The sequence below is a fragment of the Entelurus aequoreus genome, linkage group LG02 (genome assembly GCF_033978785.1).
Source record: "Entelurus aequoreus isolate RoL-2023_Sb linkage group LG02, RoL_Eaeq_v1.1, whole genome shotgun sequence".
In the NCBI taxonomy this organism is placed as follows: Eukaryota; Metazoa; Chordata; class Actinopteri; order Syngnathiformes; family Syngnathidae; genus Entelurus; species Entelurus aequoreus.
The window spans coordinates 57101264-57127278 of record NC_084732.1 but is presented as its reverse complement, the minus strand read 5'-3'; the positions used below and the strand labels follow the sequence as shown (position 1 = coordinate 57127278).

The 26015-nt window shown below is 38.4% G+C and overlaps 1 protein-coding gene across 2 annotated transcripts in view; it reads right to left on the bottom strand.

Annotated features, from left to right (window-relative positions):
- LOC133636092 (EMILIN-1-A-like) overlaps window positions 1–26015 on the bottom strand; it is a 96451-nt gene that overhangs the window by 55878 nt on the left and 14558 nt on the right. For both annotated transcript variants that reach the window (XM_062029744.1, XM_062029753.1), the window contains 2 exons: window positions 16241–16366; window positions 6804–7030 (listed from right to left, as the gene is read on the bottom strand). In XM_062029744.1, the coding sequence (XP_061885728.1) occupies window positions 6804–7030; window positions 16241–16366 (353 nt within the window). The remainder of the gene's footprint in view (window positions 1–6803; window positions 7031–16240; window positions 16367–26015) is intronic.

The following is a 26015-nucleotide window of genomic DNA, read 5'->3' as shown; positions in this document are numbered from 1 at the left end:
GGATGTGGCCTTTTCCTGGGCGTCCGCCACGCCAGGTGCGTCCATCTCCTCGTCGGCCACGGATGTGGCCATTCCCGGGTCGCCCACCTTGTCAGGTGCAGCGGCGTTCTACGCGTCGCCGCCACCTAACTCTGCCCTGGTGGATTCGGGGACACGTGGTCTTGCGACCCACCGCACAGTCCCCCTCCCACCCTCCCATGACTCTTGATCATTGTTTTTTTGGACATCTGGTATCTGTCCTTAAGGGGGGACCTCTGTCATGTCTGTGATCATGTTTTGTTTAAGTTATGTCCTGTTTGGTTTTTGGACTCTTTTTGGTTCCTGTTTTCACTCCATTGTTTTGTCACCATAGCAACCATTAGTTTCACCTGGTTTACATTTTCACTCACGTACCTGTTGTCAATCATATCTTTGTTATTTAAGCCGATAGTTGCCAGGAAGTCAGCCTGGCGACATTACCGCTGTTACCCTTGACACCCATGCTATCTGCTATTACCATAGCTCATGCTTCATGTCACGCCACAGTAAGTCATTTTGTTTCATGTCCATAGCTTTTGCCCAAGTGCTAGTTTTTGTTTTCATTAGCCAAGTTTGTACCTCCGCTTTTTGTTCACTCTTTTTGTTAGAATTAAATCATGTCCTTACCTTCACGCCATGTCCGCTCCAGTTTCTCTTGCATCTCAGGAAAACAAACCCCCCATAGTCCACGTCGTGACGGATACGGGTTTTTTAAATTTTAAGTGTTACATTTTTCATGGATTTCAATGGCATTCACAAGTGTTAGGAAAACTCCTTGTTACATGATTTTCACACAGCCAGAATCCAAAAGCGTCATGGCAAAGTTGACATCATTACTAATAATGAACATGCCTTTATTTACGACTTATGCACTAGTGGTTCACTTTCGTGGGGTGGGTGTGTCCGTAGGCTGAATAGGAAAATACAATTAAGAGAAATGTGCCAAACTTCAAGCGCGTAAAAAAACAATCAAGCACAAATAGGGCTCTTGGTGCTGTTCCCCTGATATATTTCAGAGTTGTCTTTTCCATGTCCACCTTGTAGTGCAACGATTCTCAAACCGTGGTACGCGTACCACTAGTGGTACGCAGGCTCCATCTAGTGGTATGCCAAAGAACCAATTGATTAAAGTACATCTATCCATCCATTAATTTGCTAATAATTAGGTTCAGAAAATGTTGACTCAGATTGCACAAAATCCTTGAAATTGGAAAACATTTGCAAGTACTGAGACCTACCAGAATTTAAGCCACGTTAACTTCCGTAAACACTGCAGCATGTGTGACGTAATGTCTGCATGCGGGTCAGATTGCGTTCACATTAGACATCGCATTTGTTTTGTAATATGAACGACTACAGTATATAAAAACATCGGGTTAAAAAAAGTCTGTGAACATGAACTGATGAGAGGCAAAATGTCTTGATTGAATGCAATGACAATACAATGAGAATATCTATAGGCTTAAAAACTTGAATTTTAACGTTTCATTATAATAATAATAATAATAATGGATTAGATTTATATAGCGCTTTTCTAGACACTCAAAGCACTTCACAGAGAAGTGAGAACCCATCATTCATTTTTACAACTCATTCATTCATCATTCATTCTCCGGTGTGAGCGGCACACGCGTTAGTGTTACTACTAATTGTGAAGCAATTTGAGCAATGGTCCCTCTAATATGCACGTCAGCACAATGCTGCGCTGCAGTCTTTGCGCACGGAAAATCTATACAGTGCACAAAATACAAATACAAAATCCAACCTAAACTCAAAACAAATAAAAAACAAATAACAATTTATTCTGTACTATTTTCAATGCAAGTCCGTGTGACAGGTGACAACAAGTGGTCACAACAGATTAAACAATGACGACGTCTACCAAGACCTTTTATGCAGAACGAGATGGTCTGCATCAACAATCATTTTATTGAGCAAAACTGATTACTGTCGGCGGTAACCACACCAAAACTACTAACTTGCAAAACGGGCCACTTTCTGCCTTAACCACACCAAAACCAACTATACGTCGGATTGACAGCAGCCGGGCTCTTTCATTTGCGCACTCGACTCAGCCAGTGACTACGTTTCCATGCACTAAATTAGTCTGATTTCTCATACAGTTCGACTCTAAATAAGCATTCTACAATCCTTGGAAACACCTTAATTTGTTTGTGTTTGGCTTTTGAAAAATCGGACTAACACACCGAGATTATGCGATTGGAAACCAGATCTTTCAAGTGGGTGTGTGCTGCCGCAGGGGACACTTCTTATCGTGCATGCGCCAGTGTCATAATGCAGGTTATAGCCCAGAGGCGGATCCCGTGTTACGTTTGGGTCGCATGTTTTGCGGTGGTCGTTGCATGATGCAGAAAGGACGTCAGGGTGCTCCCCTGACATCCAGGTAAGAAGAATATTTATTCCAACGATGAAGGCAAAAAATACAAACGATGGCACAACAAGCTAAGGGAAAGCTTAAGAACTTAGCCTGAGGGACCTGTGTAAAGTTGGCCTCACCACCTTGTCCAACTACCCCAACTTGTCTCAAACGTTTATGCTACGTTTGTGCTGGTTGGTGATGCAAACATTGCGTGTCTGCCGTTCCGTTTTTTTGTATTATTCTTAACTACATTTTCTTACAAGTGATGTCATCTAGCGCCCCCACCTTGTCCAAATCTAGCTAAACTTGTCTCAAACGTTTGTGCTACGTTTGTGCTGGTTTGTGATGCAAACATTTCCGTTTCTGCCGCTACAGGTTTTAAATTATTCTAAAATATATTTTCCGACTAATGATGTCATCCAGGCCCCCCACCTTGTCCAAATTACCCCAAACTCTGTCCCATGGGTTGGTGCTATGTTTGTGCTGCAAAAATATATGGGCTAACTATGATAGTTTTTAAGTTATAACATTTCAATATTTATTACCAGCCCCCCCGTCGTGGAGCAGGAGGCTTGAGTGAGCGTGGAGCGGGGAGCGGTCTTAGAAGCCGGATTTGAGCTTTGGGAAGATGGGAAGTGGGTGAGGTTGGCCGAGCTTGCTCTTTAGGGGGCGGAACTTGAGGGTGAATGCTCGGCTGCCGATGGTTTGCTGCCTTCACCATTAAAAACAATTCCTTATTGTCCGCTTGAGGAAACAAGACTGTGTGAAAGCAGGCAAGACAGCAAGAGAGTTTCTTTGCAGCATGACGTCATCGGGGGTTAGCGTTCTTGTTAACGGCCCAAGAAGTGAACAGCTTGGTAAAGTGAGTGATGGGATTACCAAATTGCAGTGGCGAGGAAGGAAAGGCTGTTTGCATTATTCGACCTAGAGGAGTCTGTGGAGTTCGCTTGTCAGAGTGGCGTGTCAAAGCCGCTGAGGACGGCTTCCGCCTATGTCCCCGAGCATGGGATGGCGGCATGTTGTCGTTACCGGACAAGACGGAGTCAATGGGGACGAGTGTGGCATCCAGGCCCCCCATCATTGTCTCCAGAAGCTCTGGGGAATACCGACAGCTCTCTGCTTCTAAAGTTATCCTTGGAGATGCCCTTTGTGGGGAAACTTCCCACTGGCAGTCTTCTGCTGCGTTCGGGTTGCATGTTTTGCGGTGGTCTTTTCCCCAAGCAGGTAAGAAGAATATTTATTCCAATGACGAAGGCAAAAAATACTAAAGATAAACATGCTGATGGCACGAGAAGCTACGGAAAAGTTTAAGAGCTTAGCCTGACAGTCATAGCGCGTAGCTCGAAAAATAAACACATGAAGGAATTGGTGGGCGAAAAACACCAACATAACTGTTGCGTGTAGTGAGCAAGACTGCCGGGCTGAGTAAACGGTGCGGCAGGTATGAGTTGCTTTTGGATTAGCGATCAGGAGCAGGTGAGCGTCCTGACCACTAACCAGAGAATTAGTGTTGATGGCAACAAGGTGGGGCATAAAAACAGAAATAAAACTTAACTAAGAAGATATGACCAAACTAAACATCACAAACACGACGCAAGCAACGGGCCATGACATCCTGTTCAATAAAAACATAAGCAACGACTAGAATGAAGAGGAGACTGTTTATGTGCTTCACAAATAAAAAAGAATGGAACATTTTGAAGTGCATTGATTGGAGAAAAAAAGAAACCGAAATTTATGTACAAAAGTAGCTAAGGAAATGGAGCAATTTAGAAAAATCTGACTAATTTAGTGCACGGAAAGTGCATAGTCACTGATGTGTTCATGGCCACAAAAACCGTCGGACAACTCCAACACCACACATGAAGTGTAACTGCCCGGTTGTTACACTGTGATGCGATTCACGCGCAACCAATCAATGTTGTTAATAGTGTAGCATGTGTACATATTGCTGTTAAATGCTTCATGCTAACTCCTAAAGGGGAAAAGCACTTTTTTTTTTTTTTTCACAATCATTATGAGGAGCAAGATGACAGATGTAATTTTTTTCAATGCACTGGTACTCGTAAATAAACGTAAATAAAAGTCCATTCATAACGAAGTCAATGGGAGGTCCTCTACTCCGCCCATTAAAAAAAAAAAACATCCAAAAAGCGCCAACAATACTTAATTTATATTTTGTGACTTGAATATTACCAAGTATTAGCGATATAACGCAGAGACACTATTTTTAGCGGCGCCGTGATTAGAGGGAGTTAACAGCTTGTGCTGCTGTATTGACATCAGCGGCTGCGATGAGCTGCTTTCATACCTACGAGTTCAAAAGTTCATTCTAGATCATAAATAATGCCTCTAGAATGAAGAAGGATGAAGACATCATCTGACAAGATGTTCAACTTTGGCATCTAATTTACACCCAGAAACGCAAAAGACGCTTGGTCTGAGCTAGGTTGCACCCCCCTTTTTTCTTCGCGAGGATTATGAGTCATAATTCATCTAAATAGGAATATTTAAACATCCCAGCAGTCAGCATCCTAATGACAGCAGACAGTGTACGATAAGGGATGTTTTATTATGTTTGTTGGCTCTCATACGGCAGTGAGTTATAATCAGTGATGAAGAAAATAAAGAGCAAACATCTTGAAGCATTTTTTAAATGAATGCGCCGCCAAATGCTTAAAATGAACAAAATACATTAATATTAAATTTTATTATAAATGTGCCTGTTACTACATTACACATATACTTACATCATGTATATACAACCTTGATGGAGAAGTTTGGGTGTTTTTTAGAGCGCTTTACAAGCAGAATAGAGCGACTCCCTTAGGCTCCATTGTAAGCAGACTTTTGATCGCATTTATTGACTATTTAGAATGCATAAAAAGGGAAAAAACTAATGTATTCTTGTCTTATATAAGAATTGTGAATGATTGCAAAAATTCTGAAAGAAGTGCAGTTCCCCTTTAATTCAGCAAAACAAGTGGGCACTGTAGACCCACACTCCCAAATCGCATTTGCGCTACAGCACACATGGCTATGAATGTTCTCATTCATCCAGGTCATTGTAATCTCAGGGCCTTCAATCGATCGCTACTGGACTGTTTGGTTTGTCTTGGAAGATGTTTCGCCTTTCATCCGACTACGCTTCATCAGTTTGTACTCATACACTTAGATTGTTCAGATCTAGTCTAGTGTGTACTAGATCTAGTCTAGTGTGTATTAGATCTGACCAATCTAAGTCTATGAGCATGAACTGATGAAGCCTAGAGGCGAAACATCTTCCAAGACAAAGCAAACAGTCCAGTAGCGATCGATTGAAGGCCCTGAGATTACAGCACATATCTCATTGTGCAAAATGTGAATGTTTTAAGGTGAATAAAATATGATCTCAACAAGGGGTACATGTCTCATATTCTTCCACCCAAACATACAACATACAGCTCATGGAAAACAAGATGTGTTATTTTCATTGTAAGTGGGCCAAATCATTTATATTATAGAATAATATAATGGAAATAACTGCTGTTATTTGAACATCATAATAAAACCATTACTTGTTATGTCAGCTTTGAGACAGGTGTGATGTTGGTGTGGCGACAGTGTGTATGTCTGGTGTTGATCACATGTGGTCCATTGACTGCTCAGGGGTTTGTGCGTTTACTCAAACACAGGAAAAATTAGAGGGAACTTTGCATTAGACCCATAGTAATGTTAGCTGTTTGCTAACCACAAGTAGTGTTACATTGTCACGCAAGGCAATGGTTAGCCATGTAGCTTGTAGTTTGTTTTGCGCTAATAGTGTTATAAGGTCGCGTTGGGCAACAATTCACAATTTATCTTAATGTATTATATCAAGGATTATGCTCATCTCCTCCATGTAAGTGGAAATGTGATGTTTGTCTCCATGCTGTGGAAACGCAAATCACAACGGAAAACAGCCACAGAAAAAGGGTCTTGATTCTACGTTTTATACAATAATGGATTCGATTTTACAACGCTTTTTTAGACACTCAAACCACTTTACAGTGGGAAGCCATCATTAATTCGCCCTACATTCACACAGTGATGGTGGTAAGCTACATTTGTAGCCACAGCTGCCCCTTGGGTAGACTGAGGGATTTGCGCCTACGGCTTCTCCGACCACCACCAAATAAATATTAATTCACATTCATACACTAGTGTGAATGACACTGGGAGCACGGTGGGTGAATTGTTTTGCTCGAAGACACAATGACCGTGACTAAGATGGCGGAAACTGGATTCAAAACCCTCAAGTTGCTTTATGGCCTCTGTACCATCTGAGCGAGGCCACCTATATAATTGTCTTACTTTTGCGTGTATTGCTGATTCAGGGTCATGCTAAATTGTTGTGCCAAAAGAATACAAGTAATAATCGACTTACCGCCGTGTCCCCCATTCTGTCCCAAGCCAGTGTTAAAGCCTCCTTGTCCGGTGCTCAAACTACTTCCTCCTTGTCCTGGCTGGGACTGAGGCTTGCTGGAGACTCCTGTCCCTCCAACTGGACCATTGTTGCAGTCTTCTCCACTGTAACCCTGGCAACACTTCCACTCCATCTGTGTCACCATTTTATAGGCTACTTTGTACCTGGGCCTCATGTAGGTACGATAGCTGCAAGACAAATCAGAAAAAAACATAAGTCATCAATCAAATTAATTGAAAGGTGTTTTCGCAATTGCATAATGCTGTTCTTTGGCTGGGTTACTATCTATTTACCAGATGTGAGTAGTAATGTGCTACCTTTACTCCATTGCAATACTTCAGCAATGTTTGGATACATTATACTTGTCAGAGTAGTTTAAATGCAACATGCTATGTATATGTTTACTTTTACTTAAAGTTTGTGAAAAAACAACAACATTTTTACTCTTTTGCATTGAATTTGATTCCAACTGCTACATGTATTTAAAGGAGCCATATGGCCGTGATATGTCAAAAAGCATTAATGAAACATGTTTTTTTCGAATACCTCTATAACTGATAACGGTAGTTCAGCCGGGATATACTCTTTTCAAAATTAAATTTACAGCCCCAAAATCTTGTTATTGTGTTCATTTCGATGTCCTCCCCCTACTGTTTGACCAATTAAAAAGTCTGTGAGTGTGTCACATCCAGGTTGCCACTTAAGCACCGCCAGCTTCGTCTAGCTACTGCCACTGGTAAAGTTACTAAACATGTCAGACCTTAGTAAATCTAAAAGGTGTCGTTACGATTCTCAACTTATTCATGACAAAGCCAGGAACAAAACAAGGTTTTGTATCGGGGATGCCTTTGAAAGATGGAGACGATTAAAGGTGGAGAAAATGTTTTCATCTGATGCCAAACTTTCTAGTTTCCTCTTTGATAGGTAAGTAAGGCATTTACGTTTTCTTATTACTTGTAATTAATGGAATAGGACATTTTGTATGTAAACCGTCTATGATCTTGTCTAATAAAGCTAGTATGTTTATGCAACGAATGCTTAGCATGCTTGCGCGGTCAATGACACATCGACATAAAGGCTAACCGGGGAAATATGTGCCCGTTAGCCTGTCATCCAACTGACAGGGAAAAATATATTTTTGACAAGTAATACCTATGTGGATATGGGTAGTGTCAGTGCCTATTTCATTCTCAATATGCTGATAGGCTGAAGAAATGGGTTCCAACATTAGCACGGCTGTCATCATGGCAATGTGAAACGTATGGAAACAGCCAAATCACATGATAAAATAATTCCTCATTCGTGTTTGCATATTGTGGACTATATGTAACGAGTTACATGGCAATCTGAAACGTTTGAAACAGTAACCTATAGGCATACCTTGGTAAAATGTTTCCTCTTTAGTTTTGGGCATACATTAGGCTGCTAAGCATGCTGTACTTATTTTCACCAGTAACTCCATTGCTAGCGTTGGTTGTAGTTCGTTTTAGTCTTTGTTTTCTGATAGTACTGACAATAACCATATGATTGCCATTTGCTGTGATATTGTACGCAGGCATGACATACTTCTTCCTGAAAATAGCCTAATTTCTGTGTAAAATGTGTTGGTTAGAGATTTGTTATTGACACAATCCTTGTCTATTCAGCTATTATGGTCTAAGCACCACAACCCCTAGTAATAGGCAGTGGAAGTTTGAAGTTCCTTGGAGTAGCCCAGTCGATCGAGCTGGATTTGGCTGTGTATCTAGCAACCTCAGTCAGGGAGAGGGCGATGGGACTACAGAATTTTGACTGTGATTGCAGTACCATGTCTGGCCAGATTATTACATATGGGTCCTTTAATCTATTGATTACTGCTTGCAAAGATGCATTGTTTTGGCGTGCAAGAGGGACTACTTCCATCGTTGTCACATGCCGTTGTTTTCACCAAACAAAAGTAGGTATTGGTGACGTTTGACTCCATTTCATCAAACAAACGGAGCCTGGCAGTCACATGGCATTACTCATATTCAAATGTAACTTTGAGCAAGTTAACATGAAAACTTAGTGCACCCTCCCATCTTAATTTCTGACAATGCTGTTTGCAACTTGCTCAGAGTTACATTTTTCAAACAAAAAAATACAAGGACACCACCAGCTACTTTATGTTACCATTAGTGGCTTAACAGAACATATGTATTTTTAAAGTGTCTACATTTTTCACAATTACTATTTATATTGAGTAAAAAAGTCGTAAGAGAGCGATATTTACACATTGGAAAGTTAGTGCCCTTTAAGCATCACCGTAAAAGTTGCAAACACTCCCTCTAGGTTTGTAGTCATTAACTCGCCTGCTGTAAGATGTTACATGATATTGCTGGTGTACCCACATTAGTGATAAAAATATATATATATATCTGTTAACATCTATTCACATCTTTATTCGCACCAAATTACATACAGTACCCACAAAATTACTGATACTATTAGCATAGCACACCTTTTTAATAAGGCTTTTTTACTGATCATGTTAAATTCTTATTTTTTATGATGTAACATCAGTATTGGTATCTGTATTGAAAAAATCCTAATGATATGCATACCTAGTGCCTGGAGACACTCTTCTAAAACTTCACCTTCCCAGTGAAATACATAAAGCAGGGGTGTACAAACTGCAGCCTGGGGGCATTTGTGGATGGCAGTTATTTTTTTTTGTACAAATAAAATAAACAAAAATTAAAGCAAAGAGTGACAATTTAGAACACAAATGCCTACTCCAATGAATGTAAGATGTAAGATTGTTTTCACATAAAGATTTATCTTTTAATTTTAAATATGTAAATAAATGTGACTAAGAAACGTTTTGATATTTTTATGAAAGGGACTAATCCTTCTTTTTTCTTGTTGTCTTAATGAGCAACCTGTATTAACATTATTTAATTTTAAGGGGAAAAACAAAAGTGCCCTGAATCCCATGGGATGCTAATGCTTCATATGATGAAACTTTGTGAAAATGTTACTGTGGAGGAGCGATTGCAACACAGTTGCTGTGTACAAATATATGTGCGCGTGTTTGTGTCACTGATAGTCTGCCCAACACACAGACACAAACAATGTATGTATGCATATGCACCCCAAATGTAACTGTAGAGGAGCGGTTGCATTACAATTGGCTTGAATGTGTGCGTCCATGTGTGTTAATATTCATAAGCCACTTTTTGAAAATCTTCTCCCTGACCGGAGCTTTCATTAAAAAATGCTTTTAGAGTCGAAAAAATATGTTTGCAGGAAGACAGAAGGTCAAAACACAACAAAAACTGCCTTTTTAGAATATTGGTGTTGGTGTGGAACGACATAGCTTTAGATTCTAGAAACCAGGACACAAAATTACACCCATACTTCCACCCCCACCTTGTTCAAGAAACATGTAGAAAAACTCCACAGGGAGCCTTACGTTGGTGTGTGATAGAGACACCAGATACTTCCTTATATCCTCAAACCAACCGACTGTTTCAAAAAGAACGCTTCTTCAAGACTTGAGCGTTTATTTGATTTTCTTTTTTGTCCATCTGCCTTCGGGGCGAGACATGACTGAGACCTCAACATGTGATTCTGCTGTTTTATTTTTACTCAATCTGAGTTGAGAGATGTCACAGTGCACCACAAGTATGTTTGAAACCAGCTCTAAGCCAATCAGGTCATCTGAAAACAGACTGACCCTTGATTGCATCAGTCTGTGAGGCAGCAGAGACAACTCACAAGTACCGGAGAATGACAACAGATAACAGGATTGCAAGAACAACACATGGTAAAGTTATTAAAACTTCTCCTAATGGCAGGAATTTCAGTCTATATGCGAGGAAGACTGCAGTCTGAGTCAGTGTGCATGGTACACATTTTAACACTTGCGCAATGCAGACAGTTCATGCTTACAGGGTAATGACTGAAATAACACTGAAGAAAAACAGTGTGGTTCTAGAAAAAAAGAAGCAAAGGTGTCTTGGTTTTTCATTTCAAAAGATCCCACTATAACCAAATACAATGAAAACTGAAGCAATTTTCCCTATTGGAAATATGAAAATCCAATAATTTTTTCCATACACCCAAAATATGAAGACAAAACAAATGTAATAGATAGTAATAGTATAGGTTTACAAAAAACACAGTGAAATACATATAAATAATGAATGGCATTGACACATGAACTTTTAACATCGCTTTTATTTTTATTGAAAACACTAGGAGCAGGTAAACAGACTACTTTGTTATGCGCAATGTTTGGCTGTACAGTAACCGAAATGGTAACGAAAACCAAGGCTAACTGTCGGTGAAAATGTTGGATGTGTTCTTTTGGGCCTTATAGAAGACCAGAACATTTCCTTGGAGAATCCAGACAATAACAATAAATGTCTCAACAACTGTTAGGAAGAGAAGAGCCAGCAGCTTGGAAGCACTATCTAATCGGCCTAAGTACCCCTGGGTAGAGCTTCGCCCGCTATCAGCAGCCCTCCTCAGCAAAGTCCATTTAGAAGCTAAGGTTCAAGAAACTCATGCAGCTGCAAAGGAGCCCTCTCAAGTCAGCTGAGAGAAGTCAGCGCCAACGTCTGCTGCTGGGCATGGACTGCAAAAGAGCTCTCACGCTGTCTGATCCGGCCTGACTGCTAACACACTCAAGCTTCGTCTTCTTCTGCATGATCGATTTTGGATGCTTCCATTTCGACTAACTCGCTGGCAGACCCAATTGCCAACCGCATAAAGCTCCCAGGTGCACTCCACTGGTCCCTTGTTACCATGCCAATACAGTCACTCTCAGTCTGGTGAACCATTTTTCCGATAGTATCTTCCCAAAACTGGCTGATCTACTGGTAGATTGCGTTCCAACTGCATGGTATTCCCAAGGATGTGGTCTCAGAGAGAGGTTTTCAGATTTCATCTGCTGTTTAGAAGACATTTCTGCAAGTGCCTGGGAGCAGCCCCAATCTTCTCATCAGGCACCTGGGGAACCTCAAGTTTGTGCGACCTATAACACACACGTTTTTTTACAATGAGTTGCCTCGACTTAGGCCAGTGGTTCTTAACCTTGTTGGAGGTACCGAACCCCACCAGTTTCATATGCACATTCACCGAACCCTTCTTTAGTGAAAAATAATTTTTTTTAATTTTAAATCCAGTACAAATGTATATGTTTTTTTTACTGGTGCAGAAAATGAACCGTGCATGAACATCACCTTGTTCAAAGAACAAAATCAAGACAGAGCATGAACTCACAACAAATTACACACCTGCAAATCAGTGTGACTTCTGCTGTTGCCTTTGAGAGACCAGTTTAGATATGCGTGGCTTCACCTTGGCAAGTGCCACTCTCATGTCATTTTCACAGCAAGGTCTGTTCCATTTCTTCGTTTTTATGTCCAACACCCTCGAAAAGGATTGCTCGCAAAGACTGGGGGTATCCATAATTCGCCGATAGGGAGAAGTTTTTATTTACACAATGAGTCGGGTGTGTCTTGACCTTCGCGGCGGAGGCTCCGCCGAACCCCTGAGGCCGACTCACCGAACCCCTAGGGTTTGATCGAACCCAGGTTAAGAACCACTGATTTAGGCGTCCTTGTGGTGCTTTGGACTCTTTTTATTCGGTTCGCATATGGATTAAATGTTGACGGCAGCATGGCGGGCTACATGATCATCTACAGCCTAGGATGGGAAACTAGACAATTCTCGCAACAGACACAACTCGTATTCTCTGACATTCCCACAGTAAATGAAATAGAGTTCCTTCAGCTGCCCGACACTTTATACATAACTTGCTATCTACTGTACCCATTTTAAACAATTGAGAGGGTGTAAAATACAATGTATTCAAGATGTTTAATTGACTTAGCGTATTCTTAATACAGCTAAAGAATGCAAATATAATTCTACGATGTCTTTTTCTTTTTTTAGGGAAGAGTAAATGCAGATGTAAATTCTGCAATATGTAAAGTTTTTTTATAGGTGTATTTACTATATGTACCTTGTATGCGATTTTATTACAAATACTTTGAAAATGTGCTCTTAATTCTTACTATACTTACTATTAAATTAGCCGGAGACTGTTGGCACTGATCACACCATACAGATATCCCGTCACACATCTTAACTAGTCGAACCGTGGTATATAATAAGTACGATGTATTAGCTTGCATTGGATGAGGCTGTGTTTTGCATAAATAAAAGACTTATGAACTCAATTCATAATCTCTGTCCAGCTATCCTCAGATAGGGTCACTCCTAAAACCTCCTCCCAAATTGACTTAATTGAATTTAGAGACTCAGTACATAAAAGAAAAATGTGGTTATACATGCGTGTAATTGATCCATAACAATTTAGAAGTGGTGTGAAAAACCCAACTAAAACTGTGTCAGTCGGTAAGTCTGGAAACCTTGGAAACTGCGGATCTGTAAAGATCTCAAAAAGTGTTGATTATTATCACAAAGCTGCTGGAGACACGCAAACGTGTTGTCAATGTATAAATCTTTAATGTTGTTTATCCTCACACTTGACCATCTTAAAAAGGCACTATCGACAAGAGAGGGAGGAAAAGCAGTGATGGGTGCAAGACTAAAAGTAGTCTGTAAACCAAAATTAGCGCTGAAACTGAACCCAAATTCTGATTGAAGTTTTTACATCTGATTTTTCATAAAACCGGAAGTAGAGGAGTGGATGGGAGAGTGAACCATAGCCCTGAGAGATACTGGTTTAGTTGAGATAGCGTCCATACTCAACCATAACTGAGGAATATCAAATGTTTCATATTGCAGCCAATATTTAGGAATTATAATGTCGGTGGCCCTAGAGTAAAATTTTTAAGTTTGGTAGTGCTAATCCTCCACAGTTTTACCATGAAAAATTCCACATGCCACTGTCCTTGTAAGGAATGAGATGTAGGGGTTCCTCTCACTGAGTCACAATAAACATTGTGTCTGCAGCAAACACATAAATTGAGCTGAACTTCTTTTTGGATGCACAAAAACTGTCCCGAAAATATGTATCATCGAATTCGTTCAGAAGGATATTGCTGTCTCTGAACAATCTTCTCTCTGGTCTTAGTGGCCTTTTAGTATCATTTAGATGGACAAGCAGTAGAAAATGGATGGATAATGGATAGGCAGTAAAAGTAATCTATTTTCAAGGCAAGGCAGGTTTATTTAATATAGAGCACACTTTCTTACTTGAAAGTACTTTAGAGACCCTTAGAAATATGGCATATAAAATCATAAATAAAAATACAATTATCATAAAAATAATCATGAATTAATTACCGTATTTTCCGCACTATAAGGCGCACCTAAAACCCTCCAATTTTGTCAAAAGCTGAAAGTGCGTCTTATAATCCGGTGCGCCTTATATATGGACCAATATTGAGCCACAACAAACCTAAAGTTAATTTTCATAAAGTTTAGGTCTCGCAACTACGGTAAACAGCCGCCAACTTCTTTTTCCCCGTAGAAGAAGAAGCGCTTCTTCTATGGTAAGCAGCCGCCCCTGTAGAAGAAGAAGCGTGCGGTGCATGCTGGGATATATGACGTTTCATTTCCATTTGTGTGTTTATGTAAAGACCCCAAAATGGCTCCTATTAAGAGACACGCTTACGACACAGGGTTTAAACTCAAAGCGATCAGTCACGCAGTAGAACACGGATGACAAAAGGCGAACACACGTTCACCAAGACAGGGAGACAGCGCTGGGCGACATGCGCTACAATCTGCCAGTGGATCGTAAATGCCTGGGCTGATATATCAGTCTCAACTGTGGTCCGAGCTTTCAGGAAGGCAGGAATTGTCACTGAACTGCTAGACAACTGACTCGATTAATGACGACTTCGACGAGATGGAGCCGGGCATGTTGGATGCCGTATTCGCCCAACTGTTTAATTCGGACACTGAAGAAGAAGAATTCGAGCGATTCGTGGATGAGGAATAACTTCATAAAGTGAGTTTACATGTTTATTTTGTGTGTTGTGTTGTGTGACATTAACATTTGAGAAACGTTGAGTTATTGATATTGTTATTGCTCTGCACTATTTCGAGTGTTACTATATTGTGATTGCACTAACGTTTGATTTACCGTGTCACGAGTAAATCAGCTTTTTATTCATTTTGGGAGTGAACAGAGTTGTCAGAACGCTGGTTTGTAATCTATTAATAAAGTTTGACTGACCTATCTGACTGTTTTGTTGACATTCACTTTAGCGCAGCTCCATCTAATGGATGCATAGGTGCGCCTTATAATCCGGTGCGCCTTATATATGAACAAAGTTTTGAAATATGCCATTCATTGAAGGTGCGCCTTATAATCCGGTGCGCCTTATAGTGTGGAAAATAAGGTAAATTAAATGCATCGAGTACAGATGGAAAATCTTCAGTTGTCAAATGTACAGCTAAAAGGAAGTGTTTGCAGCCTTATTTACAATGTACTGTGATGTGTGGAGCCTCAAATCTTGAGCCTGCACTCTTGATTTACACCTGAATTAGCTCTAGGCTGCCTTAAAGAAAATAGATGATGTACTTTAAGAATAGGACAAGAATAAAAACTACTTTAATCCATGTCTGAGTAAGCAATTTCAGTAAATCCTGGTTTACAATGTGGTTTAGTCGAAAACTAAGGCTTAATCCCTGTACGGGAAACCGGAACAAAGTGTCTACAATGACAGTACAAAGATAAATCTTGAAACTTAATAATGAATCCGACATACACAACCATCTACTATAAATGCATTTGTTTATGTGGAGTATAACTCTTTAAAAAACGTTGTATTTATGCGAATGTAGTTATTATTATTTCTTAATGTATTATGTATGTATATATTTATCTTACAGATTAAACACAGGAATTGAACAAACATATTAGTCATAGCTGGGAAATGGAGAAAGGGTAGGATTAAATAAAGTCTGCTTCTTCCTACATCATTTTGGACATGTTGAACTTAGTGGGATCCCATAAATATGTGCTGTATTACTGTGTATTCTTGCTTCCATGTTTTATACAAACAAACAGAAACCCTTTAAGCAATACTTTAATAGCTTAATTGTGATGTTTTTTGTGTGATTGCACAGCAGGAACCCCAGGACTGTCAAATTGTATTTTGTTTTTGGGGGAAACATTGAGTAGAATGAAGGAGATCTCCAGAGTTTGTTTGTGTGTAATTACCAGCTGGAGCTCAGCACTTCACTCGCATTCCACTTGGCTACAGCGACAAAATCATCCAGCAATTTTTTCCAGCACCACTTGTGAGTCAGAGGACAGCATTAAATCATTTTTAAATGTTTATACAAGGTGTTTGTGTGTGTGAGTGTGTGTGTGTACGTGTGTATGTGTGAGTGTGTGTGTGTGTGTGTGTGTGTGTGTGCGTGTGTGTGTGTGTGTGTGCAGTACTTACGCGACCAGTCGACTGCACTGAGCACTACCCCACGCACAAGGATGGTAGTCTGGCTTCACGTACGTCTCCACACCGTCTTCAACAACACAACTCACTGTCTTGGTCACAGCAAACGCACACCAGTTTCTGTTGAAAAAATACATATGAAAAGTACCATTATGTTTCAATAAGCTACCAATATGTATCAATAAGGTAAAGTATGTTTCAATATGTATCAGTAATGTATCACAATATGTATCAATAAGGTTTTAACGTGCATCAGTATATATAAATTAGATATCCGTATGTATCAATAACGTATCACAATATTATCAAAACATTTCAATATTGTTGTAGAATATGTATCAATAATGTATCACAATATGTATGTATCAATAATGTATCACAATATGTATCAATAAGGTTTCACAATATGCATCAATGATGTAATAAAATGAATCAATAATGTATCACAAAATGTGTCATTATGGTAAAAATGTGTATTATTAAAGTATCAATGATAATACAGGAAATAAGGTATTCATGTGTATCAATATGTATCAATAAGGTATCCTTGTGTGTTATTAAGAATACATATGTATCAATGAGGTAACAATGTGTATCAGTAAGAATCAATATGTAGCATTAAAGTATCATTATATAAAACTAAGCTATCAAGGTATCAACACGTATCAGTAAGAATCAAAGTATCAATATGAATTATTAAGCTGAGTTGACTTGAAACCGTTTAATGTTGCACTTTGTATATGTAGAAGAAAAGTTGTGTCATTTTATTTAATCTGAGCAACAACTTCAGGCAGTTTAATGTTGATTAATGTGGACCCCGACTTAAACAAGTTGAAAAACTTATTGGGGTGTTACCATTTAGTGGTGAATTGTACGGAATATGTACTGTACTGTGCAATCTACTAATAAAAGTCTCAATCAATCCAAAAAAGCACTTTATATGTAGAAAGGTTTTTTTAAGAAACCATTCTGAGCCTTATCTTATTTAGTTTTTATTTTATATATGTTGACCACATTAACACTGGCAATGGACCCTTGTGTGTATATGTATGTTATGCCATTGTTTACAAATTTGGTAAATAAATAACCAAAATATTTATATTTTGTTGTTTTCTTACTGTACCGAAAATGAACTGTACCGTGACCTCTAAACCGAGGTACGTACCGAACCGAAATTGTTGTGTACCGTTACACCCCTAATAAATACATTAGATTAATAATTAAATCAAATCAAATCAAACTTTATTTATATAACACCTTTTATACACAGGCAAGTGGCACAAACAAAGTGCTGTGCCAAAAATAGAAGCGAAGAAAACACACACACACACACAATGCCGGACATTTGAGGCATTTAAGAAACTCCGCCCGGACAGCCCCGCAAAAGAGGACATGTCCGGTGAAAAGAGGACGTATGGTCAGTCTATCCTAGCCTGTTAGCTGCTAGCATGCTAGCAAAAGAGGACATGTCCGGTGCTAGCAGCGACCGGGCTAGGATAGACTGACCATACGTCCTCTTTTCACCGGACATGTCCTCTTTTGCGGAGCTGTCCGGGCGGAGTTTCTTAAATGCCTCAAATGGCCGGCATTTTGAGTTATGGTTGCGTGTATTAACAATGTACGTTCAGGATTACCATGAATTGATTTACGTGGACCCCGACATATATATATATATATATATACTGTATATATATATATATATATATATATATATATATATATATATATATATATATATATATATATATATATATATATATATATATATATATATATAGTAGGGCTGCAACAACTAATCGATTAAATTGATTTAAAATCAATTATAAAAATAGTTGGCGATTAATTTAGTAATCGATTCGTTGGATCTGTCCAATATATATATATATATATATATATATATATATATATATATATATATATATATATATATATATATATATATATATATGTATGTACCTATATATGCCTACTCAGTGGCCTAGTGGTTAGAGTGTCCGCCCTGAGATCGTTAGGTTGTGAGTTCAAACCCCAAAGACTATAAAAATGGGACCCATTACCTCACATACATATATATATATATATATATATATATATATATATATATTTTTTTTTTTTTTATAGTCTTTGAACTCACAACCTAACGATCTCAGGGCGGACACTCTAACCACTAGGCCACTGAGTAGGTATATATAGGCACATACCTATATATATATATATATATATATATATATATATATATATATATATATATATATATATATATATATATATATATATATATATATATTTTCATATATATATATTACTTTCATATATATATACATCAATCAATCAATCAATCAATGTTTATTTATATAGCCCTAAATCACAAGTGTCTCAAAGGGCTGTACAAGCCACAACGACATCCTCGGTACAGAGCCCACATACGGGCAAGGAAAAACTCACCCCAGTGGGACGTCGGTGAATGACTATGAGAAACCTTGGAGAGGACCGCATATGTGGGTAACCCCCCCCCCCCTCTAGGGGAGACCGAAAGCAATGGATGTCGAGTGGGTCTGACATAACATTGTGAAAGTCCAGTCCACAGTGGATCCAACACATCAGCGGGAGTCCAGTCCACAGCGGGGCCAACAGGAAACCATCCCGAGCGGAGACGGGTCAGCAGCGCAGAGATGTCCCCAACCGATGCACAGGCTAGTGGTCCATCCGGGGTCCCGACTCTGGACAGCCAGCACTTCATCCATGGCCACCGGACCTATGCAACTCCCCCTCGCAAGGGACAGGGGAGAAGAGGAGAGAAGAAAAGAAACGGCAGATCAACTGGTCTAAAAAAAGGGGGGTCTATTTAAAGGCTAGATTATACAAATGAGTTTTAAGATGGGACTTAAATGCTTCTACTGAGGTAGCATCTCTAACTGTTACCGGGAGGGCATTCCAGAGTACTGGAGCCCGAATAGAAAACGCTCTATAGCCCGCAGACTTTTTTTTGGCTCTGGGAATCACTAATAAGCCGGAGTTCTTTGAACGCAGATTTCTTGTCGGGACATATGGTACAATACAATCGGCGAGATAGGCTGGAGCTAAACCGTGTAGTATTTTATACGTAAGTAGTAAAACCTTAAAGTCGCATCTTAAGTGCACAGGAAGCCAGTGCAAGTGAGCCAGTATAGGCGTAATATGATCAAACTTTCTTGTTTTTGTCAAAAGCCTTGCAGCCGCATTTTGTACCAACTGTAATCTTTTAATGCTAGACATAGGGAGACCCGAAAATAATACGTTACAGTAATCGAGACGAGACGTAACGAACGCATGAATAATGATCTCAGCGTCGCTAGTGGACAAGATGGAACGAATTTTAGCGATATTACGGAGATGAAAGAAGGCCGTTTTAGTAACACTCTTAATGTGTGACTCAAACGAGAGAGTTGGGTCGAAGATAATACCCAGATTCTTTACCGAGTCGCCTTGTTTAATTGTTTGGTTGTCAAATGTTAAGGTGGTATTATTAAATAGATGTTGGTGTCTAGCAGGACCGATAATCAGCATTTCCGTTTTCTTAGCGTTGAGTTGCAAAAAGTTAGCGGACATCCATTGTTTAATTTCATTAAGACACGCCTCCAGCTGACTACAATCCAGCGTGTTGGTCAGCTTTAGGGGCATGTAGAGTTGAGTGTCATCAGCATAACAGTGAAAGCTAACACCGTACTTGCGTATGATGTCACCCAGCGGCAGCATGTAAATACTAAAGAGTGCAGGGCCAAGAACCGAACCCATATATATATATATATATATATATATATATATATATATATATATATATATATATATATATATATATATATACATACATATATATATATATATATATATATATATATATATATATATATATATATATGTATATATATATATATATATATATATATATATATATATATATATATATATATATATATATATATATATATATATATGTATATATATATATATATATATATATATATATATATATATGTATGTACCTATATATACCTACTCAGTGGCCTAGTGGTTAGAGTGTCCGCCCTGAGATCGTTAGGTTGTGAGTTCAAACCCCAAAGACTATAAAAATGGGACCCATTACCTCCCTGCTTGGCACTCAGCTTTAAGGGTTGGAATTGGGGGTTAAATCACCAAAAATAATTCCCGGGCGCGGCCACCACTGCTGCCCACTGCTCACCTCACCTCCCAGGGGGTGAACAAGGGGATGGGTCAAATGCAGAGGACAAATTTCACCACACCTAGTGTGTGTGTGACTATCATTGGTACTTTAACTTTAATTTAACTGTATACATAGTGCGCCTGTGTGTGTATATATTCATATATTTGTGTGTGTGTGTGCGCGTGTGTGTGTGTGGGTGTGTATAAAGAAACAAAAGAGTGATTCTGCTGAGTGTGTTAAAGTCACACTGGAAGTATCTGGCAGCGTCACACAGAAGAATGGCCATGATTGTGGATTATTACCAGGAAATGATGAGCAGATGGTGTTAATAGCATCTGCTGATGTCATGAGGTCTGGCCACATGGGCTGACAAAGCATTAGACTGTGTCTTTAAATTCAATTGACTTGCCAGATTCCAACATACTAAACAAGAATTAACCGGAAATAATCCACAAAATCAAAAGATAATGGATATACCATAGTGTATACACATACACATATAAGACATTGAAATACAGTGTATTTACTGTCCCTTTAAAATAAGTCAACAAACTTTTATTATTGTCTAAATTTCTGCCAAAAGAAGTGAGTACACCCCTCGGTGAAAAAAGACAAACTGTACCCAATCATAATTTTCCCTCTGCGGTGTCATGTGACTTGTTACTCATGTTACAAGGTGTGAACATTATTCAAATGTATTAGTGTCAAAATAATATTTTCAGCTTAATATAGCGTATTTATAGTGTATTAAAATAATGATTGAACTTTTAGCAATAATTTACAGACAAAAATATTTAGATTTGTGTCACTTCACTATTGCAGAAAATGTCTGGTCTCGAAGCATCTTTTTCATCATCTACTGCATTTTTTTAATAAGGAAACATGAATTTCTTAACAATTTTGAGGAAAAACGTATCACCTACAATTTCAAAGTAAATCTTAATTACTTCAAATTTTAGAGGAAAAAATATGTTTTACAAAATTTGTGTTTCATATCTTAACATCTTACCATCATCTTACCATCTTTTTTAACACATTTTAGAGAAAAAAATATTTACTTCATATTTTAGAGAAAATTAATTACTGAACATTTCAGAGGACTATTTTTTTGCTTCAAATTTTTTTCATATCTCAGAAAATAATATTTTAGAAGATAAGTTTATTTACTTCATACTTAAAGAATAAATACAAATTACTTCATAATTTAAAGGAAAATAATCGATGACTTGAGAGAAAATAATTATTCAAGCTTTGAGAAAAAACATCAACTTTTGGAGCAAAATACGGATGACTTATTTACATATTTAAAGGAAAATAATCCATTACTTCAGATAAAAAAATAAATAAAAAATGATACTTCAAATTTTGGATTTAAAAAAATCACCTAATTGTTTTAAGGAAAAAACATTGCTTAAAATTTTACAGGAAATTATTAATTAAATAGAAGTTAACGGTAAAGATGTATTCAAATATTACAGGAAAAATAGTGTAGTTTAAAACATTTATTGACCCATACAATATTTATGTAGTATTTCATTAACTACAAAATGTGTTGATTACTAACAGGGGAAATGCATATTTTTTGTAATTTTGCCAGTCGTTGGCAATCATTATGAAACCCATGACGATGGATTTTTTTTTTTTAATGCATTCTAAATATTAAATAAACGTAAATAAAAGTCCGCTTACGGCAGAGCCAATGGTAGCTCCACTATTCTGCCCATAAAATCTGATAAATAATTATTCAGAAAGCGCCAACAACGCTCAATTAAATTTTTGTGACTTGACTATTAACCAAGTATTAGTGATGTTGTTATTATAAGTGCTAACCAGACAAACTATTTATAGCGGCGAGGTAATCACTTCTGTGTGTCCCTATGTTTACATCATCTAGTGGTCTGCTGCTTTCTCGCTTCCCTGCTCCCAGTAAATGTATTGTAGACACTTCTCATCTAAATGGGAATATATGAACATCCTAGCAGATGGCATCTTAATGACAGCAGACGTTGCACAGTAAGTGATGTTTTATTATGTTTGTTAGCTCTCATGAAGTCTGCAATGAGCAGAAATCATTGATGAAGAAAAAAGCAAACGTGATGTGTTTGTAAAATTACTGTGCCACGTATGCTTAAAATGATCAAAATACATAAATATTGAATGTTATTATAAATGTGCCTGTTACTACATAACATATATACTTACATCATGTATATAAAACCCTAATGGAGGTGTTTGGATGTTTTTTTAGGGGCTCTATAGGCAGAATTGAACGTCTCCCAGAGGCTCCATTGTAAGCAGACTTTTGATCAATTTTATTTAATATTTAGAATGCAATAAAAACAAATCCATCCGTTGTCATGTCTTTTACAATGATTGTGAATGATAAGAAAAATTCCCGAAAAAGTTCAGTTCTCCTTTTAAGGGGTCATATTATGATTTTTTTTCTAGATTTAAAACACTTCATTGTAATCTACATAACATGTAATGGTGGTTATTCTGTCAAAATGTTGCATATATTTTGTTTTACAAACTATCTTCAAACCACTTTCTGACCGTCTCCTCAGGATGCACCGTTTTGTTGGAGGTCTTATTTACGTGCCTTCACTTCGTCAGCGTCTTTTCCCCGCCAGCCATGTTTTAGTTTTTAGCGCTTCCATAGCAAGTCTATTGACAGATTAAGTTTATTTTATACGCTACTTTGTAGTAGAAATGACAACAGCAGAGGATGCGTTTGCATGTACGAGCTCGTCTGCCCCACAACAAGAGGATAGAGAAAAAGAAAGAACTTTTGGACTACAGAGTCAGACTACAATGGCAGACCTGCGAAAAGCTCCTAAGATAAATGTATACCACATATGAATAATCCGCTGATGTCACACTTGGGAAAAATGTCACAAATTGGGCAAAATTCAAATTTCGGGACTTATGCAGATCCCAAATACACAAAAACAGGTACCAATAGGTAAGAAAAGTTGGTTTTGCGTAACAGGGCCGCTTTAAAACCTTAAAGGGAAAAAATTAACATACAAAAATGCATTGACCTAAATATTTGGCCAATATAATATTTATATAGTATTTGAATAATTAAGAAAATAATAATTACTTGATGAGCAAATGTATTGGCTTATATTGTGTGTTTGTTGTCAATTATGTCTAAGTGTTTAGCATATCTTCACCTACATTGGATTGTTTTTAGCATTAAGGGACAAGCGGTAGAAAATGGATGGATGGATGTTTTGTAAACACAAATGTGAAAAACATGTTAATTTTTTTCAGTACAAAAGTACAAAGTAAAAACTGTGGAAATACCTGCTAATATGCTGGCTTTATATTTATACTGCCATGTGATTATTCATTCATGAATAAATGTGACTTTTCTTCAACTGCATTCAAATCAAGTTCAACTATTGTACTTGGCTGAGGTCCTCCTCCGTGTTAGCAATTCAAGTCTTCTGTCCGCCCACATCCTCCTGACTTACAAGTCATCTGAAGAATGGTGACATCATAGAGAACAACTCTTGTATACTTTAATGTTAGGGTTTTCAAATAATTGTCAATGCTCCACAATTCTATTATCTACTCTTTCTTTGTGTGTCTCATTGTTTCCATCCTCAACTACTCTCACATATGAATTCAAAACATTCCAACACTTAAATGTTCTGCTAATTTTTGACACAATGGTTGTCCCAGAAAATTCCTACATTTTCCATTGTTCCACATTTCAGACGACAACATTCCTATTGGAAATGAATGGACATTATTACAAGTTTCATATTTCTCACATTTTTCAAGCCATTTCAACATGAAAACCAACATTCAACTCATTCAGGATATCCTGAAGGTTGTATAGGCCTTTTGGAATGGATTACTCGCAAAAACAAAGGTTCTTCTGTACTCCAACATTTCTTAACCCATGAAAATCATTCTAGCCCTAAAACATAATAATCAGGCTATCGATTGTCCACATTCCAAAATTTCCAGTTTAATTATAACACCACATGTATGCCCAAGCATTACGGTCTAAATGAAATTAATGTTTCCATATTTCTCAACCTATTCCACCATGAAAACATTACGCTAACAATTTCCCACATTCCAAAAATTCCCATCACTTCAAAAATGTCACATTTCGTACACCATACACACAAAATGTCTACACAAATAGTATTGTATAGTTGTGTGTATTTACATTATTGATGTAAAATGTTAAGTGTTTGCAAGCAGCTTCCTCTTTTTGGCACTGAAGGTCTGTGATGTCATTAGAAACAGGCGTGGCGAAGTTGGGAGAGTGGCCGTGCCAGCAATCTGAGGGTTACTGGTTCAATCCCCACCTTCTACCATCCTAGTCTACTTACGTATAAAATACTACACGGTCTAGCTCCATCCTATATTGCTGACTGTATTGTACCATATGTCCCGGCAAGAAATCTGCGTTCAAAGAACTCCGGCTTATTAGTGATTCCCAGAGCCCAAAAAAAGTCTGCGGGCTATAGAGCGTTTTCTGTTCGGGCTCCAGTACTATGGAATGCTCTCCCGGTAAAAGTTAGAGATGCTACCTCAGTAGAAGCATTTAAGTCCCATCTTAAAACTCATTTGTATACTCTAGCCTTTAAATAGACCCCCCTTTTTTAGACCAGTTGATCTGCTGTTTTCTTTTCTCCTTTGCCCCCTCGCCGGGTTATTCCGGTTCCGGTGACCATAGATGAGGTGCTGGCTGTCCAGAGTTGGGACCCGGGGTGGACCGCACGCCTGTGCATCGGTTGGGGACGTCTCTGCGCTACTGACCTGTCTCCGCTCGGGATGGTCTCCTGCTGGCCCCACTATGGACTAGACTCTCACTGTTATGTGGATCCACTAGGGACTGTACTTAGAGGGGGGGTTACCCACATATGCGGTCCTCTCCAAGGTTTCTCATAGTCATTCACATCGACGTCCCTTGTGTGGGCTCTGTGCCGAGGATGTCGTTGTGGCTTGTGCAGCCCTTTGAGACTTTTGTGATTTAGGGCTATATAAATAAACATTGATTGATTGATTGATAGTCACGTCCGTTGTGTCCTTGAGCAAGACACTTCACCCTTGCTCCTGATGGGTCCTGGTTAGCGCCGTGCATGGCAGCTCCCGCCATCAGTGTGTGAATGTGTGTGTGTGAATGAGTGAATGTGGAAATAGTGTCAAAGCGCTTTGAGTTCCTAAGAAAGGTAGAAAAGCACTATACAAGTACAACCCATTTACCATATTGAATGATTTATTCCATAGTCACATCAGAATGTTGAGTCTGTCCGTGTGTTTGTGTGTGTGCTTGCGTGTGTGTGCAAGTGTGTGTGTGGGTGCATTTGTATGCAAGTACAAGGAGTGTAACATTACGGCCTTGTTAAGGTTTTAAGGTCACAATGAAACATCAAAAACTGCAAGCAGGTAAATTCTCAAATAAATCTTGTGAAATGACAATTGTCATTATATTAACATTTACATTGTCTGCACATATACAAGCACATACTGTAAGTTAAAACTTTTCTCAATCCAAGACTCAAAACACACTTTATTCACTTTAATTTTAGCTAAATATTG